This window comes from Phascolarctos cinereus, unplaced genomic scaffold (genome assembly GCF_003287225.1).
Source record: "Phascolarctos cinereus isolate Bilbo 61053 unplaced genomic scaffold, phaCin_HiC Scaffold_9;HRSCAF=440, whole genome shotgun sequence".
Classification (NCBI taxonomy): domain Eukaryota; kingdom Metazoa; phylum Chordata; class Mammalia; order Diprotodontia; family Phascolarctidae; genus Phascolarctos; species Phascolarctos cinereus.
In genome coordinates, this window is record NW_027556402.1 from 17104684 (window position 1) to 17126642 (window position 21959).

The 21959-nt window shown below is 37.9% G+C and overlaps 1 protein-coding gene across 1 annotated transcript in view; it reads right to left on the reverse strand.

Moving 5' to 3' along the window:
- The window catches only part of ADAMTS3 (ADAM metallopeptidase with thrombospondin type 1 motif 3), a 298704-nt gene that overhangs the window by 275485 nt on the left and 1260 nt on the right, over window positions 1–21959 (reverse strand). Inside the window, exon 2 of the mRNA XM_020988493.2 lies at window positions 21533–21560. Coding sequence (XP_020844152.1) covers window positions 21533–21560 — 28 coding nt within the window. The remainder of the gene's footprint in view (window positions 1–21532; window positions 21561–21959) is intronic.

A 21959-nucleotide genomic window follows, 5' to 3' on the forward strand; every position in this document is an offset into this window, starting at 1 on the left:
AGTAGATTGGAGAAGGTGGTGATCGAAAGTAAAACACATGGAAGAGAGAATGGGTAGGGGTTAAGACAGAGGGAGGAACAAACAAGGGCAAAATAGCATGGAGGGAAATACACAGTTACTTATAAGTATAAATGTGAATGGGATGAAGTCACCCATAAAATGGAAGTGGATAGCAGAATGGTTTAAAAACTAGAATCCTACAATATGTTGTTTACAAGAAACACATTTGAAACAGAGATGCATATAGGGTAAAAATAAAGGGCTGGAGCAGAATCTATTATGCTTCAGCTTAAGGAAAGAAAGCAGGTTAGCAATCATGATCTCAGACAAAGCAAAAGTTAAAATCTAATTAAAAGAGATAAGGAAGGAAGCTATATCTTGCTGAAAGGTACCATAGACAATGAAGTTATATCAATATACATATATATGCAACAAATGGTATAGCATCGAAATTTTTGAAGAAGTTAAATGAGTTACAGGAGGAAATCAATAATAAAACTGTACTAGTGGTGGACCTCAACTTTCCCTTCTCAGAATTGGATAAGTCTAACCAAAAAATAAACAAGAAAGAAGTTAAGGAAGTGAATAAAATTCTGGAAAAAATTAGGTCTCATAAATCTCTGGAGAAAATTGTCTGGAATATACTGTTTTCTCAGTAGTACAAGGCTGCTACACAAAAACTGACCGTGTATTGGGACATAAAGACCTCACAACCAAATGCAGAAAAGCAGAAATAATAAATGCATCCTTCTCAGATCATAATGCAATAAAAATTACATTCAATAATGGACCATGTAAAGAGAAATTAAAAATTAATTGAAAATTAAATAATGTAATCCTAAAAAATAAGTGGGTCACAGAACAAATCATAGAAATAATTGATAATTTCATTTTTAGAATTACAATGAGACAATATGCCAAAATTTATGGGATGCAGCCAAAGTGATACTTAGGGGAAATTTTGCATCTCTAATTGCTTACATCAATAAAACAGAGAAAAAGTAGAGCAATGAATTGGGCATGCAACTAAAAAACTAGAAAAAGAATGAATTAAAAATTCCCAATTAAACATCAAGTTGCAAATCCTGAAAATCAAAGGAGAGATTAATAAAATTGAAAGTAAGAAAACCATTGAACTAGTAAATAAAACTAGAAGCAGGTTTTATGAAAAAACAATAAAATAGATAAAACACTGGTTAATTTGATTTTAAAAAGGAAGGAAGAAAATCAAATTACTAGTATCAAAAATGAAAGGGGTGAATTTACCACCAATGAAGAGGAAATTAAGACTTGTCAGGAGCTATTTTGCCCACAAATATGCTAATAAATCTGGCAATCTAAATGAAATGGATGAATATCTACAAAAATATAAATTACCCAGATTAACAGAAGAAGAAATAAAATACTTAAATAAACCAAGCAAAAAGAAATTGAACAAGCCATCAATGAACTTCTCAAGAAAAATTTCCCAGGGCCAGATGGATTCACAAGTGAATTCTACCAAACATTTAAAGAAAATTAATCCCAATACTATATGAACTATTTGAAAAAAAATAGGCAAAGGAGTCCCATTAAATTTCTTTTATGACATATAAGGTGCTGATATCTAAACCAGAAAGAGCCAAGACAGAGAAAGAAAATTACAGACCAATTTTCCTAATGAATATTGATGTAAAAATTTTAAATAAAATACTAACAACACACATAAAATACACAGCAGTATATCACAAGGATCATACATTATGAGCAGGTGGGATTTATACCAGGAATGCAGGCCTGGTTCAATACCAGGAAAACTATCAGCATAATTGACTATATCGATAAGAAAAACAACAGAAATTATATGATTATCTCAACAGATGCAGAAAAGGCCTTTGACAAAATATAGCACCCATTCCTGTTAAAAACACTAGAAAGCATAGGAATAAATGGAGCTTACCTTAAAATAGATAACTAATATTTAACTAAAACCATCAGCAAGCATTATCTGTAATGGGCATAAACTAGAAGCCTTCCCAATACAATCAGGAGTGAAGCAAGTTTGTCCATTATCACCTCTATTATTTAATATTGTACTAGAAATGTTAGCTATAGCAATAGGAGAAGAAAAAGAAATTAAAGGATTAGAATGGCAATGAGGAAACAAAACTATCACTCTTTGCAGATGATATGATATTATACTTAGAAAATCCTAAAGAATCAACTAAAAAGCTACTTGAAATTATTAAGAACTTTAGCAAAGTTGCAGGACACAAAATAAATCCATATAAATCATCGGCATTTCTACGTTGCCGACAAAGTACAGCAGCAAAAGATAGAAAAAGAAATTCCATTTAAAATAACTGTAGACCATATAAAATACTTGGTAGTCTACTTGACAAGATAAATCCAGCAACTATGTGAACACAACTATAAAACACTTTACACAAATAAAGTCAGATCTAAACAATTGGAAAATATTAATTATTCATGAGTAGGCCAAGCCAATATAATAAAAATGACAATTCCACCTAAATGTATCTATTTGTTCAGGCCATACCAATCAAACTATTAAAAATTATTTTATAGAGCTAGAAAAAGTAATAACAAAATTCATCTGAAAGAACAAAAGCTAAAGGATATCAAGGGAATTGATAAAAAAAAAATTTTAATGAATAAAGGTGGTATAGCCATACCAGATCTGAAACTGTATTGTAAAGCAGTAACTATCAAAACAATCTGGTACTGGCTAAGAAATAGAGTGGTAGATCAGTGGAATAGATTAGGTACAAGTTAAATTATAGTAAATGACCATAGTAATCTAGTATATGATAAACTCAAAAATCCAAGTTTTTGGAACAAAAACTCATTATTTGACAAAAATCACTAAGAAAACTGGAAAACAGCATGGCAGAACCTATGTATAGACCAACATCTCACACCATATACCAAAATAAGATCAAAATGGGCACATGATTTACACAGAAAGGGTAATACCATAAGCAAATTAAGAGCATGGAATACTTTATCTGTCAGATTTATGGATAAGGGAAGAATCCAAGACCTGAGAAGATATAGAAAACACTACAAAATGTAAAATAGATGTAAAATGTAAAGTTGCAAAATGTAAAAATATCTAAAAGTTTTTACACAAACAAAATCAATGCAACCAAATTTATAAGGAAAACTGTGAGAATCAGCATGGAGCTGAGGATGGAGATTCCTGCAGAGATGAATACCACAAAGATAGGGGATCCAAGAATTGAAACCCTACCCCACTCTGTCTCTTTCAGCCCCTATTACAGACCCCAAGGTGGCAATCCCATATCTCTTAGGGGTATGCTGGTAAATATCTTGTTCATTCATTTTTCAGTTGTGTCCAACTCTTCTTTGACCCCATTTGGGGTTTTCTTGGCAAAGATGCAGGAGTGGTTTGCCATTTCTTCTCCAGCTCATTTTATACAGGAGAAAACTGAGGCAAACAGGGTTAAGTGACTTGCCCAGGGTCACACAGCTGGTAAGTGTCTGAGGCTGGATTTGAATTCTGAAAGATGAGACTTCCTAACTCCAGGCCCTCCATTCTATCCAGTAGGCAACCTACCTGTCCCTCAATTAAATATTTCCTTTAAAAAAAAAGACTAAGCTATAAACATGAGGCCATTGCTTACATTAGTATTTTTTGATAATTGTTATCACTTACCTTTCCTGTATTTCATTATTTAGGCTGCTTGCAAGTCAAGTCTATTTCCTCTATCTCCCTCTGTCTTTCTCTCTATGTCTCTCTGCCCCACATGATTCTCTTTGGTTAAAAAGTCATCTTTTTTTTTTCTTTTTTCAGATGATTATGCTCAACTTTGCCGAATATTATTTTGGGTTGCAATTTAAGCCTTTTAATTTTTAGACTATCCTATTCTAGTTCTTGCTCTGGTTTTCCTGAGACTCCAGAAAAGTGCTGGGTTTTTCAAATTCATTGTTGCTTTATGTTTCAAGGTCTTTGTCCTGGTGCTTGCAAAATGTGATGTTTGCTATCATAGTTGTGAAATTTAACCAGGACGTGATTTGGAGTCTAATACATGAATTTTGTATTTGTTTTGGTGGTGATGTGGATTTGATTGATAAGTGCTTTGTTTGTATCATATCCTTGAATGCAGTTTGTCACTCAAGGTTGTTTTTCATTTGTTTTGTTTTGTTTTTGGTATTTGCTTCTCCAGTCATAGGATCTTGAAATTCTTTCTGCGCATCCTACTGCCAAAGAAAATCACTTTGATGAGTACACAATGCATGTGTTCGTTCTAACAATGCCTTTTGCATCCTTTTGGCCCAGTTTCTTGTATTCAATTCTTCTCTACCCTACTATTTTTGTTTTCAAGATTCGGTTTTGAAAACTCTGATTTTCAACCTAATTAACTCATTCCATTCCTAATATCTTCTCTTGAAAGTTGTATTTATCTTTTGTGTCTTTCGGGGATTTCTTGCTGTTGTTTCATGATCTCTGGGGAAGGTGTAGGATTCTCTTTTTTGATGGGGAATTGTGGTTCATTTTCCATCCTCAACTAATATGTGTTCATTATTCTGTCACCCCCCTAGCATTTTAATGAATTTTTCCTTTGGTCTCTACGAGCTGATTCTCAGTTGGTTTATTTACTTGTGAGCTAGATTTTTACTCTAAGCCTTGGCCTTTGGGGAATTAAACCTTTTATTTTTTTTTTATTCCCAGGCAATTGTCCTTAGTTTTTCTCCCAATTCTTTGGCTCCTCCCCATTAAAACTGATATACAGATCCCTGAGGTTGGGCATCCTCAGTCTCTTCATGGTGGGGAAGAACAGCGGAAGGTTCAACTCAAGCCCCTGCCCAGGGTAAAGTGGGGAGAGGAGGAAAGAACAGGGAGAATGAACAAGAATTGGCCCCAGGAGGGTTTCTAATTTCTCTTCCCTCAAGTGGAAGCTTCTTCTCCCTCTAGGCCCCTCTGCCATAATTCCGCTGCCCCCATTTTCTGTCCCTCTCCAACATCAAGTCTCCCTTTCCATCCTATGGCTAAGCAGAATAAATGTCTAACATATCTGAAGGGGTTTTGGATAAACTTTTTGCCATGGGGAGACCCAGCAGGAACCTCTCTTCACCTGCACCTGAAAATACAAGCCCACATGACTGTTTCATCACACTATGCTCAACACAGAAAGTGGTTGGAAAGTGGTCATCTTATCATCTCTGTCGCAGCTACAACCCTCTTTCTCCAACCTCAGGGATCTGTATATCAGTTTTAATGGGGAGGAGCCAAAGAATTGGGAGAAAAACTAAGGACAATTGTGCCAGGGAATAAAAAAAGTTAAAAGGTTTAATTCCCCAAAGTCCAAGTCTTAGAGTAAAACTCTAGCTCACAAGTAAATAAACCAACCGAGAATCAGCTCATAGAGACCAAAGGAAAAATCTATTCCAGGAGACCCTTTCTAGCCCAAAGTTGACAAGGGTTTCTGGCTCCCAAGAAGTAAAGGATATGAGATCATTGCTGTGGGCTATCCCTAACACACACACACACACACACACACCACACACACACACACACACACACACACACACACACCCAGCTTTGTCTGGTAGCTTTAGACAAATAATGATCCACTTGTCAGACTAAGCTGGGTATAACACCAATATTTAAAATACCCTTCCCCTCAAAGGCTGTGAAACGTTGTGTAATGAGAACTGATCTTGTAGGCTTATTGCAAGGATTGCACTCTGTAAATCTTATATTTTTATACAAATGTGAGCTGTAGATAAATGAATGCACACACATATACACATGGGGGGATGCTGATAAATGTTTAACAACCAGCCCTTCAAAAAAAAAAGTGCACACAAACATTTTTAAGTTGAATCTGCATTTTCACACCTTATATATTCATAAATTTTATATTCATTGATATTTACTATAAATAAATGTGTATTATATTTATTTATTCAGAGTTTCTTAAGTCGAAATAATTAGCAAAACTATAAATCAACTGTTGATTAGTAGCATTTGCTGATTTCTGAGATACAAATGGTCACACTGAAAATTTAACAGCACATTCCTGTTATATTGCTTTATCACTCCACAAAGGGATATGGATGGAACATCAGATTTTGATTTCACTGATCATAGGAAAGGCCTAGACTAGAAAATTCCCACTATTGATGAAGGTTGGCACTTTTTCTGCAGTTTACAGTGTTAGAAAATTCCCTGGAACACTGAGAGGTTGAGTCAATGGTCAGTCTGTCGACAAGCATTTAATAAGTGCCTACTATTTGCTAATCACTGTGCTAAGTGCTAGAGATAGAAAAAAATGGCAAAAGATAGTCCCTGCCCTCAGGAACTATACAATCTAATGAGGAAGATAACATGCTAACACCTAGGTACAAACAAGCTATTTATAAGATAAATTGTAGATAATTAACAGAAGGAAGAGAGTAATATTAAGGGAGATCTGGAAAGACTTCCTGTAGAAGATTTTTAGATTTAGACTTGAAGGAAGCCAGGAAAGCCAGGAGACAGATGAGGAAGCAAATTCTAGACAAGAAGAACCAGACAGTCAATGAACCTATAGAACTGGGAGACAGAGTGTCTCGTACAAGGAACAGAAAGGGTCCTAGTGTCACTGGATCACAGGGTACATGGAAGAAGACTGGAAAGTATAAGTGACTTGCTCAGAGTCACAAAGCCTATATGTGTCAGAGGTGACAGGTCTTTGTCGTATCAAATCTTGTTCTTTATCCATTATGCCATTCTAGGCCAGATTAGTGATGTAGATGTATCAAAGGCTATCCACAAAGGCATTTCCTTTACAAAGGTATGCACTCTAAACATGCAACAGGTTGACATCCAAAATAATTTCAAGTGTGTGTTGCTAAAGAAATGACTCAGTACCTAAAGAAATGACTCTAAAAATGTTTTTCAATTGTCTTGTAAAGAGTAACACTGTCATAAGCAATGATAAGAGCCTGACGGGAAAAAAAAAGAGGTGGAGGGATGGTCTTATGTAGTTCTACAAAGGAACTGGCCAAACAGAAAGGCTGTAAACATGAAGATAAAAGTGGAAGCATCTTTTCTCAAAAGCAAATAAAATTAATTGCGACATGTGCAGAAATTTTTAATCCAACCAAACTCCTTGGCCCATTACAGCTCTAGAACCTTATCATTTCAGTCCCAAGAAATATGCTCACGAGCATTCTCTCCCAGCTGCAAATCTTTGTTTTACTTCCAAAGAATCTTTGTTTAGCTATTTGAAGGCACACATTAATTTTTTTACTCATTATTAGGAAAGAGGAAACAAATAGTTGTGATCTTAAAATTCTTCTCATTTTTTCATCTGGCTTTGAAAATAAACTCCAGTTGCCCAATGTTTGTGTTCAAGAAAGCCATTTAGGAAAGAACAGCACATTCTTTCAGTGCACAAAATCAGGTAAGGGGAGAGTTTTAAAGGGGGAGAAGGAAACATTTCGAAGGAAAATATTGTGGTGGTTTTAACTTTGTTCAATTTATTTTAATGTGGTTAGCTGTGCTGACAAATGTAGAATAAGGCTCTTTAAAAAAAAATCATACCAGAAGGCGAGAATGTTAATGTGCTAATCTTAGCTCTGGGGGCACATTCTTTCTAAAAGCATTTGGAATCAATACTGTTCATGACCATCAGAAATATGACCTGTCCTGGGCCCTATACACAAAATAAGTTAACAAGAGATAATCTCTACCACGCAGTTTCAAACCAAGAAGACTCCCCCCAGACACTCACCAATGAGAAGGCTCACAAGCAAATTAGAAGAAGCCTCATAGCCATGACATAAAAAAAAGTAAATTTGGCTATGGGCAAGAATAGGAACAGGGAGGAACCCTGTGATTTAATGATATAAAGGACTTCCAGATAAGGAAACTCCCTCTACCACCACTCTCAAAGGTAAAAGGTCAACAGAGAACACACCCCACCAAGATCTACAAAATCCACACAGCTCATGGTAACCACAAAGAGGTCCAGGTTGGCTCCTCTATATTATGTCTCTGTCCTAGCAGTTCTTCAGCTCCTAGAAATTCTCTGCTTGACCCAGGAATTCTGTTGCTCAATTAAAGCTTCCCCACTATTGATGGTTCACATCCTATCTTGACCCAAGATTTTCTCACCACTCTGTCTCCTCCATTTGCTGTCAATCCTGGGGCCACAAGCTTCCCTGAAGGGAGCCAGGTGAGCAGAGAGGACTTTTTTCAGAGAATCACATCTATTCCTATAGTTCCTCTCCTCTCAGTACTTCTCTCTAACTTTTTAGTCTCTGTTTTCTCTATCTGTAATTCCTTTTACAAGGCCAAGTCCAAGGATATAACCTGAGGTATACAGACTGATGATGAACTTATCAGTAATTGCCAATCCATCATTATCAACATGGTGTCAGTGGAGCAACCAGTACCACCGATCCATCATTATCAACATGGTGTCAATGGGGCAACCAGTACCACCGATCCATCATCCTCAACATGATGTCAACAGGCAACCAGTACCACCGATCCATCATCCCCAACATGATGTCAACGGGCAACCAGTACCACCGATCCATCATTATCAACATGGTGTCAGTGGAGCAACCAGTACCACCGATCCATCATTATCAACATGGTGTCAACAGGCAACCAGTACCACCGATCCATCATTATCAACATGGTGTCAACAGGCAACCAGTACCACCGATACATCATCATCAACATGGTGTCAATGGGGCAACCAGTATCTAACACAAGGCAAGTAACTTACACCTTGGCAAGGAAACATCAATGCCAGAAAAAAAAAGTCCTCAACAAGGCATGTAATGGGGGCTTTACACTTTATATAGTGAAATTCAGGGCACTCCTTTTTGTTTCTTCATTCCTTCCTTCCTCCTCCCTTTCTCTCCTCTCCCTCTGTCCACAAAGGAAATCATACCCTTTTACCTATGGGTGTTGTGCCCAAAGGAATATAAATTTGATCACTGAAACTGAATACAAATTTGATCACTGAAACTTCGCAAGGTATCTTGCAATTTATGGGCTAGATTTTCTTTTTTAAGGACCATGCCCTAAACCCAAATCACTCTGTCTTTCACTGATTGGCCAACAATAGGTCCCAGCCCGAACCTTATTTGGTCACTGTTTGGGCTCTGATGGTTCAGAGGGAGTGTACATAGCAATTGTTTCTGTTTTGGCCAGAAACCCTGAGGGTCTTCCCCTCTTAGATTTTTACTAGGTAAAAGAGGCCATTCTTTGCCTCATTTCTTACCTAGTCTTAAAAATCACCAAATGGATGTTGCCTCAGACAAACTGAGACCTGGGAAAACCTTAGCTTAAAAAGGCCAAGGTCTCCCACTACATCCAGAGCCATCACCAGTCATCCTAACCTGTGCCTTGAAGCCTAATCTGTCATTTGAACAGAAAAAAGTGAAGTCAGTCATCTTGAATGCACCTCTAGTCATTACCTAGAATGAATCAGGGTCTTGGCAGTCTTGTAAACAAGGTACCAGTGCTCGTCTCTACAGTCCCCATGCAGAGGGTCTTTCTCCATCCCAGTCAGAGAGCCTGATCAAGGACTCACCCAACAGCCCCAGTTAAATGAGATTTCAGATTATATTTGTTTTCAAGTAACTGCTTTAGACTAAGATATGGACTCGGAAGTAAGTCCTTATAGACCACAAAGTCCAAACTAGGGGTAGGAAACCCTTCATTTTATAGATGAGAAATGTAAATGGTCACAAAGGTAAAATACATTCCTATGGCAGGATTTGACTCTGGTCTTTGTAAATCCAAGGGTAGTATTTAATACACCACACTATGGGATTTAACAGCATCTTACAATCCTCTATTGTGGACTATCTCCAGTTGTACTGATCTATAGCTTGCCACTGGACCCAGATGGCTCTGGAGGAGACAGTGAGGCTGGTGACTTTGCACAGTCCTGCCTCGCTTAAATCCAGTTCACTTGTAAGTCACGACATCACCTTCCTGACATCATGGTCCTCTTCAAGAACAAAGGACAAACAGCAATAGGGAGACATTATCAGTGCCAAAAAAAAAAGTATCACTTCATTGGGACCATAAGAATTCAGAAAAATAGTCCATTAAAAGCATTGTAATTTAAATAAGTCTCTATAACCTATGCCACCTTTCAGATCATTTTCAGACATAGGGTGCTGTCAATTCAAAAGGAGTACCAAGAAACTTGCAGACCAGCAAACATTGGTGTATGTCTAGTTACAGGCTGCTCAATCTGTGAATTGTTCATAGACCATAGCTTCTTCAGATCTTTCCAATTTATAAACTGTTCCCTGGGATTAAATAAGACACTTCTTGCAGCACATGAATTTTGAGTCACTATAGTACTACACAGAACAATGAACAATTAATTTGGAGTACCAATCAACAATGCTGTAGTTTAGGGGACTGTAAAATAAACACGAATAAGTGTTATAAGTCTGTAAAACAGAAGTAACACTCATACACATGCCCCATAGAGCGATGGCGAAGCAAGTGTTCTGTAAACTTTAAAGAGCTACATGAATGTGTTACAATGGTTTTTCTTTGGAGTCATGGAATCTTTTGACTCTCAACGTTGCTGCAGACTTCTCTTCAAGTGCCAAACTTCTTTTTTCGGGACCTGTGCCCCATCAAAAAAACTTGACCGACCAAAATTTTCAGCAAGGAGCTTTTGTTTGTGTTGAAATAAAAAATTATTCCATCCACTAAAAGCACTGGGCCACTGAAGCTGTTTAACCAGCTATGAGGCATACTGAACATAAAATGTCAAGATAATGGGCCATGATTGAAACCGGGGCACTGTGGCCCAAGCAGTGTTCCCAGAAGTTTTCAGTGTGGCATAGTACCCTGGATTTCCTCACTCCCCTAGTCCATGTTTTTTACCGGAAAGGTGATATTGGGTGGAAAGACCTAGGGTTATACATTGGATACAATGAGATGGAACAATTGTGCATGCTGTGTTTGTATTTGTGTGTGTTAGGTATCATGGACTAGCAGATGACAGGATGCATTACCCACATTCTCCGTCTTCACCTGTCTCCCTGTATATACTATGTCTCCCCAAAAGTCCAATAATACTGAATTTGACAGGAAATGTGCTGAGCATGGAGTGAACAAATAGCTACCCCAAAAAGCTTGCTATGATAAACTGAATGAAACCACTCCAAATAAAAGGAGATCACAGGGTATCAGAAGATGTAGGCTTCCATCCCAATGGTGCTAGCATCTGGGTAACCTTAGCTGCACCTTAGCTTCTTTTTCTGTAAAAGGAAGGAGTTGGACAGCATTATGTTGAGGAGCTCTTCTGATAAAGTCAACAAAATGGGGCATCAAACTGTAAGTAACAAATGAGAAGGGTATGTTGTTAAGGGCACTTAGGGAAGAACTCCCTATTGGAGGAAAACTAAAAAACAATCTGGCAGGAATTAGGCTCAGACCAACACCTCACACCATATTCAACAACACATTCTAAATGGATATGTGACCTTATTATGAAAGATTATACTAAGAAGAGAGGCAGATCATACACATTTCACAGCAATGGGTAAGAAATGTATTCTTAACCAAACAGAGGACAGAGGCAATTACAGAAGATAAAATACATAACTTTGATTACATGAAAAGGAAATGCCTTTGAACAAACAAAACTAACAGCTGGGAGAAGAAAGGAAGCAATCAAATGGGAAAATAAGCCCCCTGTCAAACTTCCTGAAAAGGGTTTGATATCTAGGAGATATAGATAACCTGCTGGTCATTGGTAACAATCATGATGTACAGGTTGTTTAGTAATAAACAGAGTCTGAATACTGAATTACAGTATAAAAAATGAATCATCATAAAATAGAAAAGGACAAAATAGAATAAAGATGCAACAGGAACTTAAATAAGAAAAATGAATGTGGAAAAGAAGAGAAGCCACTAAGACCAAACTCCTGATGCCACCCCCATGGGCTGCAGGGAAATGAGAGGATTGAATCCAGGCTCCTGAATGGGAGGAGGGGGCTGCTTAAAAATGGTTGTTGTTCAGTGTATCCAACTCTTTGTGGCCCCACTTGAGGTTTTCTTGGCAAAGATACTGGAGGGGTTGGCCATTTCCTTCTCCAGATCATTTTACAGATGAGAAAGCTGAGGCAAATAGGGTTAAATGAGTTGCCCAGGGTCACACAGCTACTAAGTGTCTGAAGCCAGATTTGAACTCAAGAAGACGAGTCTTCCTGACTCTAGGCCCAGTGCTCTATCCACTGCACCACCTAAGTGCCCTAGTCTATACTGTACACAACAATAAATTAAAAATGAATGTGACCAGAATATTAAAGATTATATGACTTTAAAAAATTAAAAGACACCCACATAGGTACCTGTCACACCTATGTCTAGGGGGTAAAGAGATTGAGGCAATTACGAAAGATAAAATAGGTAAGGCCAAGACTCAAATCATCCCACCTCTTTTAAACTGCATTGATTCTAAGTCCTAGTACAGTAACTAAACAGTGACATTTCTTGATTGAATCAATAAATGAATATTATATGTAAACAATTCCTTGAAACAAAAACATTTCAATGAGACACTACAGTAAGTCTGTCCAGATTGGGAGAAGGCCTCATATCCTATGAGAAAAAGGAGGAGGCGGTTCAGAACCTGGGACATTCGAGCAAATGCAGAGGAGAAAACATTCTAGCTAAGTCCCTGGAATTGACCGGGTGGTGGAGACAGAAAAGAGTCTCTTCCCCACCTTGTGTCAGGGAAGACTTCATGAATTTCAGAGGAAAGAGAAAAGAGAAGGGGGTGGGGATGGAGGGAGGTGAGGGGGAGAAAAAGAGAGAGAGAGATAAAGAAAAGAGACAGAAACAAAGCAGTTATTAAGCACCTACTACTTACCAGGCATTGTGGCGCAGTGCTTTAAGTGATTATCTCTGATCCTCACAACAACCTGGAAGCTAGATTCTCTTATTATCCCCATTTTACAGATAAGGGAAGTGAAGCAGACCAACATTATGTGACTTGCCCAGAGTTATACAACTAACAAGTGTCAGAGGCCCGTTTTCAATTCAAATTTGCCTGATTCCAAGTCCATGGTTCCATCCCCTGTCCCACCTAGCTGCCCCAGGAGACTTTCCATCACTCTTCTAATGGGTTTCCCCAAATCAGCTGAAGACAGAATATGTATTAAAAGCCAAGGACAGATAGGGTGAGGATTCAATACTCTACAAAGAGCCCATAGAAAAAGCTAGAGTCCAAGGGGAACATTTCGAAGATGTCAACAAACAGACTTCCAGGAAGTAAGAGCCACCCTTTTGTCATATGTGCCCTCTAACCTTGAGCCCATGTTGCTTTGCACTCTGTACATACCTGTAAGAGGATGTGACACAGACTTTGGATGAGAAAGGGTTGTGCCCCCTCGCTATACCACTTTAGAAAATGCTTCTTTCTAAAAGATAATTGAGTCTGGTTTATTAAGTGAAATAAACTACTAAACATGGTGGGAAACACACCACTGGGGGCTTGTGAACTATGCAGCATTCAAAAACATTATATCCCTCAACCCCTCAGGGCTACCCCTGAGAAAGTAGTTCAAAACCTTGGGCTACAAATAGATAATTTTGTTTCCATGGAATCAAAATTCTTTACACAAAGGCAACTTGAGCAGGATAAAAAGGGAAGTAGTCAATGAGGGGGAAACAAAATTTCGCATCAAAGTTTTTGATCAAAATTTTGAACTTTGTATAAAAAGTTTTCAAAATAAAAAGTCTAAATTATTAAACATATGAAAGAGTGTTCCAAATCAAGACAACTCTAAGGTTTCACCAGCAAATTGGGAATAATTCAAATGCCAAGAATGATCAAAGAAAGGCCATAGAAAGAGAAGTATGAGAATACACTGTTGTCAGGGCTATGATTTGTTCAACCATGTTAGAAAACAATTTGGAATTATTTAAAGAAAATGACTAAAAAGTAATTCCATTGCTAGGCATATTCCCCAAGAAATTCAAAGGCAGAAAGAATACATACATACATAGACACATACACACACACGTATAAAGTACAGCTACATTTTGTATGAAGCAAGGTACTGGAAACAAATTAGATACCCATAGATTACAGAATGTTTAATCAACTTTGTGGTGCATGAACGTAACAGAATGTGATTGTGTTATAAGAAATTACAAATATGACAAATACAGAGAAACATGAAAACACTTATATGCACTGATACAAAGTGAAGTAAAGGTCAACATGGAAACTGTACACATGATGATTACAACAGCAGAAATAGAAAGACCCGCAGCAAAACAATCAAGACCGAATGTGGCAAAATTAGACTACCAAGTGTGACTCCAAGGAAGAACTATGAGAAGGCACCTTACATACACATACACACACACACACACACACACACACACACACACACACACACACACGCCTTCTTTGCAAAGGTGGGCAACCATGGGAGTGGAAGACTGTATCTACAGATATGGCAGACTTTTTAATGTGTTGGTTAGTTTTCTTGAAGGTTTTTTTTTGTAATTCTTTTTTAATCTTTATTATAGAGAATGGCTCTCTGGGAGGGATATATTGGGAAATATAGACCCTTTTTAAAAAAGATGTTAACAAAATTATCCTAAGGTGGAAAAGGACTATTAAAAAAAATGAGAGAGTTTTTAGAGTTCCTACTCTAAGACTTGCAGATGAAGAAACTGGTCAGTAGAAATATAGCTTACTCAAGATCCCACAAATATAAGTAGGAGAGCTTAAATTCAAAAGGATTCCAAATAAAATTTTGAAAGGTATTCAAATAAAAATTTATTTCAGTTAGTGGTGCAATGGATAGAACCCTGGGGCTGGAACCAAGAAAGTCCAAGTTCAAATCCTGCCTTAAACACTTCTTGGTTATGTGATCCTGAACAACTCACTTCACCATGGTTCTATCTCAGTTTCCCCAATTGTAAAATGGAGATAAAATATAGCACCTACTGCCTAGGATTGTTGTGAGGATCAGATGACATAATCTATGGAAAGCACATGGCACATTGTCCAGCACATAGTAGGTGCTTAATAAATGCTTGTCTCTTTCATCAATGATGATGATGCTAATCCTTCTCCTCCTCCTCCTCCCAAAGGCCAACCCATGATCCATGGTTGGGGCAACAGCTTCAAAATAGGGGAATGCCAGTCAGGGTGACATACAGAGGGATTTCATGTTCCCTGAAACCATTAAGGAAGATGTCAAGGATTGCTTCAAACATTGGTAAGTTGAGCTCTAGTGACATCACTGAACCCTTACAACATTCTACCTTCCACCTCTGTGTCTTTGCACATGCGGCATCTGTGCCTCCTTAATTCTGCCTCAAAGAATTCTTCTGACTTCCTTTTCTGATCCCCCCCGACATGTGCCCTCCCTCCCCAAACTATCTTATATATATTGGTATGGATTTATTTTGTGTTTATAAGATATGTGTGTATGGATGCATCTCCTCCATTAGAATGGCACATCATAGACACTATATAAAAATCAGCAATTGAAAATCAAAGTCAGAGGGTTAAGGCAATCCAAAGACTTAATGTAGCACAATGACCAAAATAAACAATTTGACATCAATCAGAAGCTTTACCAATTGAAGCTTGAAAAGGAAAGAGAGCAGACTTGTAAAAGAATGGGGAAATGTCTGGTCTGTTTTACCTGAAGAAGTCTATCCAAATTGGGTCCATCAATTTCCCAGACATAACACTGAATCAGAAAAACTTCAAAAGGGTCAATAGATGTCACTGTCCCAAACCCTCAATTTCCAAACTACGTGGAATGAAAAGCTTTTGAAGCATAGAGACCTGGCTAAAAGGGCCTTGTGGCAATCATATGGGAACAAGAAGAGGTTCTTGTCATCTAATCTGTTATGGAGTTGTACCCAGGATGTGTTTGCAGCATCTACCTTGGCAATGGTCCACTGAATACTACTATCAGGACATCGATTTATTCTAGGGCTGTTTCTATCTGAAGCCTCTTGAAAATGATGAGAACAAAAGAATCATTTTAAAAACAATGCTTTCAATGGACGTTGTCATACTAAGTAGTCCTAATCTCCAAACCATATGGAATCAAAAACTTTCAAAACACAGAAATGAACCAAAGAAATTTTTACTGTGCTATATTCAGATATATAATACATGACCACGTGTGTCAACCTGCCACTGGAAACTGACTGTCAAAAAGCTAGTTTCCCATTGGTCTACTGCCTTTTCTTTGCTGACATTGCAGCACACTGAAAGTCACTTTAACCTCTATGTCTTTTCACAACAGTCTTTCTAACCATCAGATAAAGCCTTTAAGTAAGGCCTGCAGTGCAAATGGGGCCAAATTCTATAAATACTCATCATCCTGAACCCACAATAATCATGTTTATGAACAATGGACTGCAATTTTACCACAAAACATTAGACTGTCTTTCCCAAGAATTTACAGCAAGTCAGCAAAGTACTCTTGAAAGCATTTGGGAAATGAAACTGAATTAATTACATCTGTCAACTGAGGTTACTAAGTCAAGAGATTCATTATCCACATTCTGAAGAACATAAATCTACAGGTTCTATTTTAAGGGGGAGTTGAATCTTCTAGTAGCAATAAAATTCCATATATTTGCTTAATAGGTAGTCAGAAAATAGAAATGTCTAAATGGTTAATTAATCCCATCTTTGGGGAGGGGGGACAAAAACAGAATGAGAATTTGCAGACTCTGTGACAGTCTCCAATTATCAGCCTTGGTATGCCAAGGCCAAAAAAAAAAAGGTTTTAAAAAATAAATACCAAAAACATTTATGCTACCATAATAATGCAACAGGCAGTGTATCACCAAAGGGGAAAAGATGTTCTGGTTATCTGATAAAAGAAGGCCATAGGGTCGCTATCCGGGAGCGGTGGTGATAGCATTCTGCTTTGGGAAATTAAGCTAGGGTCCCAGATTCAGGTCATCATTGGCAACACATGCATTCCTAGGAGTATAGCCAAGTTCTTCCTATCTGAACCACTGATGATTTTACCAGGCAACCTAGAATTGCCCCTAATGGATTTTCAAGATAATTTGGGCTGGCTACCCTCAGTCAAAAGGATGATCAGCCCTGCCTAAAAGCAGAGAAAGGCTCGAAGTGACCTTGGGGGTTTGTTCCAGCCTTAGGATTCCAGGATTAGGTTACCATAGTTACTTGAGACACAGAAGAGAGAGAAACTGGGGTGCATCAAAAGCATGGGGGTGGAATACTTCAATGACAAAGACAAAAAAAGTTCATGCTGATATTATGCTATACAAATATTGCATATTTCGGCTAAGAAACTTAAAGCATGCAATAACAGCATGTAATAAATGAGCTGGCAAATATTTGCCTGCTTCTCTTTGGTTATAGGGAATCCAACACCATAAATGATTGAAATCCACAGATAATTTTTAAGCCATCTTTAAGTCAACAAATTCAACTTCACCATCCATCACACATTTCAACACAAATTGCTAGCAAATGGAACTGGCTCATTTGAATATCCAATGGTTTTATTTCCCAGGCCTAGGGAAATGATCCAAAAATCAGTGCTTTGTAAGTAGCAGGCACTTAAAAGTGGTTTGTTGAATGACCAAAGACAGACAGGTGAAGGAACCAACAAGAAGGGAGCTTAGATGAACCTCAAACTGGACCATCTCTGCATAAGCACTTATGAAATGTGTCAACGTCCCATTTGGGAAGGAAATATAATTGAGGTGAAGAGAGAAAGAGAGAAAGCTTCAGATAACTCTGAACATTCACCTAACCACATATTACTGGAATGAGAAGAATGGAGTGTGGATCCTACCTTAGACAATCACTCATTTTGTGACAAAGGCAAGGCTTTAAAAGCACCCACCTCACCGGGTTGTCGTGAGGATCAAATAAGATCACATACAAAAAGTTCTCCATGAACCTTAAAGCCTGGGGGAGGGAGGGGAGAGGGGGAAGGGCAGAACAAGCATTTATTAAGCACCTACTATGTGCCAGGAACTGTACTAATCACTTTACAAATATCTCATTTGATCCTCACCACAACAATGGGAGATAGGTGCTGTTATTATCTCTACTTTACAATAGAGGAAACTGAGGCAGACAGAGGTTAACTAATTTGCTTAGTTATCTCAGCTATAAATGCCAATTAGCAGCAGCATTATATCATGTTTGCTGCCTGATTAAGCAAGTTTGAAAATTATCAAAAGACGTTTGGGACAAATGGGTAGTCAGAAATTGATGGTGTTACTGGCACCATCATGTTGGGAGGGGGGGCTTCATGGCAAGAAAAAATAGGAAAATACAGAATTAAATCCAGCCAAAGAAAGATCAGTGGGTCCCACTGGGGCAGGGGGAGTGGAGGAAAAAGAATGGCCACCACTACAATAAAGCTTGGCCATGCTTTCCCCAAAATAATTCACAGCAGCCTCAGTGTGGTGCCTGAAGAAGAAAAGGTCATAATCAGAAAGATTCTTTGGCAGATTCTCCAGTTTTTATAGCATACTCAGATGTCCCAAACTTTGTGTGTCACCAAAATTTATCTTCATTACTCAATAAGGAGAGTCAGCAAGAGTACCTATAATTACCCCCCCAGAAGACTACAATTCTACTTCGTGAGTCAGAAATGAAAGGACTTTTGGAGGAAGGGGGGGATTAGGTTAGTCACGTCACAGCACACAGATATGCATGTTGTCTCTGACGGAGATGGGGATAGAGAAATGGGTCAAGATTGGAAATCTGAGTCATCTGACCAAGCTCAGTTTCTAACAGGGTCAGACCCAACACAAGACAAGAAACCATCTTTCCAGTGGGTGGTGTGGGAAGAAGGGTAGAAACACTGCTCCCTTTCCCCACCACCATAGATCATCTATCTGTTTACATCAGTCAATAATAAACATTTGGGTGCCTACATCTACTGTAGATACTTGAAAAGGTCAAATGGATGATAATGAAAATTCAGTTTCTCCATGGTTATTACTCATGGAAAATTTTCACTGTGCCGTTAACATTCAATTATGTAGAAGTTAATCAGTCCTGTGCATTTCAATCCAGCTCATATGTTAGAAAAGTATACACATAAGACAAATATAAGGTCTCCTGTCAAAGGCATCTCTGAGAAGCCAACAACTCTTCATTGGCAGAAGGGAAGGGGAACAGGAAGGGAAAAGGAAAAGTAACTAAGAGATAGGTGTGATTATGATTTTATAGTTGAAGAAATTGAATCAATTAGAAGTTAAATGACTTGCCAAGGGTCACAGAGTTAATAAGTATCTGCGGCAGGATTTGAACTCAGGTCCTCCTGACTCCAAGGCCAGAACTCTATCCACTGTGCCACCTAGCTTCCCCTAAAGTAAATTATTTGTAAACAAGTCTTTGCCATGATAATTAGAAAAGTGACCCACACCCAAATTTCAAATGACATTGCTCAAAGAACACAGAACACAGAAAAGCACATCTGTCAACTCAAAACCCTACGAAGTGGGGGTAGGGCATTCCCCTTTACTTATTTGGAAATAGCCACACCTAGATTTGATAACCTAGACATAGTTCTAAGAAAGTCATTAGCACATACACACTTTTTCTTTGTCTCTGTCTCTGTCTCTATCTCTGTTTCTCTCTCTTTCCAACACCTTTCCCTGGAAAGAGTCAGCTGATTCCTTGGATAATAACTACTATAATTATTATTCATACTAGAGATAGGGTCTGGTCCTGTGGTTACAACGATGAAAGGGAACTTCCAGATGAGGAAATTCCCTCCACCAATGCAAGAGGGCAGCTTTTGTATAATCTATAGTGTTAGAGTTGCCTCGATCACTAAAAGGTTAAAAACTTTCCCTCAGCCATTTGATCAGTCTGGTTCAGGGGTGAACCTAAGTCTTCCCATTTTCCTAGGCCAGCCCTCTGTCCATTATCAATAATAACAGTAAAAAGTAAGGCCTCAAGCCTGAGTTGGGGCAATTTCTTGGAAGCGGCACCGGGCTCACCTCAAACAAGTTGACTCTCTAATTGAAAGTACTCCCTGTGGAACGGATGATCATCAAACATGTTCTTAAAATCCAGGTACTCAAGATGTTTTTAAGTAATTAATAGTTATTGAAGAAAACTTCCTTTTAAGTCCCCAGGTTGATTCAGAAGTGGCATGATGCAGTAATAGAAAGCATGTTGGATTTGGAGTCATGTATAAAATGAGGGTGATAACCCTTGCACTGCCATTGTAACTGCGATTCTTCAAGGTAAGGGCTTTGTAATTTGAATGATATGATTTTATAAACTTTTATGTCATTATATTTGGTCCTAGAGTTGTGACTTCAGCCTTGTAAGAACTTCCTCCATAGATATAGTGACAACTTGGGAGTCGCCTTGAGAATTTGTGGGTCTTGCCCAGAGCCACACATTTATTACGTGTTAGAAGCAAGACTTGAACCCTGTTTTCCTTCGGGCAGCTGATCTCTGAATCATATGGGCTACTAATAAAAAGAAATTACGGATGGCTATTTGTAAAGACCGTATGCCTAAAATAAAAATAAAAACTTTTTTTCCTTCCTACCTCCCTGAGATCTAATCAACTAAGACAAAAGACATAAGGACTCAACACTTACTTAAGAAGTAGGTAGGAGGCAAGGTTGGGAGTAGAATCCCTACTTAGCTCTTAACAGCAACAAACTGCTAGAATTTATCTTCTCTCCATCAGTGATTATACGCACATATATATGTGTATATATGTATGTATGTATGCACGGCATAAAGTACAACTTCTTTTAAAGGTGACTATTAACATTCCTTGTTATATCACTGAAGAAAATTCTTTAGTCAAAGAGATAATTTTTCTCCAAGTAACTACAAGAAAATGTTTACAGAAAGGCAATGAACAAGAATGTAGCTTGTTGCCTAGAAAGTATTTTCTTCTGTTGGCAAGAATGTCAGCAATAAGTTATTATAAGTATAATGTTACACATAAGGGTATTAGAATATTTACTATGTAAGCATATTATAATAATGAATTAAGCTTTTATGATAAATTTAAAGTTTGTGGAATCCCACAATCAGTCTATCAATAAACATTTATTAAGCATCTACTACACGCCAGGGTGTGTTAAGAGCTGGGGATAAGAAAAAAGACAAAAGATTGTCCCTGCCCTCAAAGAGCTCACAATCTAATATGGAAAACCAGAAGCAAACAAATATATAAAAACAAGATTATGTATGTATATATTATATATGTATATATGATAAATATGAAATAATTAAAAGAATAAAAATTTTGAGAAGAAATTAAGAATTTAAGAATGTCCTGTTAACCAAAAAAGAAGAAAGGGGGAAAATGTGGGGAATAAATCAAAGAATGAAGTTGTCGCCCTTACTATTCAGAGAAAGCTTCACTTGAGATCAGGCAACTAATGAATGGGGGCAAACACTTCCAACTACATGTCAGGATATGCATCAGAAACAGTTCTAAGCTAAGTTTCCAAATTTACTCGATATCTTACCATGTGAAAATAATTAATGAGGCTTACCTATGCGCACCACTCCTTCTTTACCCGCCTGAAAAGGGAAAGAGAAAAAAGAGAAAGAAAAAAAGTTACTTGAGGTCCCGTCCTGTCAAATAAGCATTTTCTCATGAAAGTTTTCTACCTTCAAGTAAGGATTTTTAGAAAGTAGCTAGCCACTAAAGCCGTGTGCTGGATTACCCAGCCTCGTCCGAAAGTTTTTTCTGCTGTAATTCATCAGTGATATTGTCTATAAACATATGTTAGTGTATTTGCATATTTATACGCACACCCCAACACTTACTCAGAGACACAACTAAGTCATCTTAACACTGAATGCCCTATTTTGAAAATCACTGAAGCTGGGCCAGGTTGAAAGGATTAAAACGAAGATGATTTTGGTCAGCAAGGGAAGCGTTTAAATTACAAAGGCGGGATGATGGAGTGGGTAGGG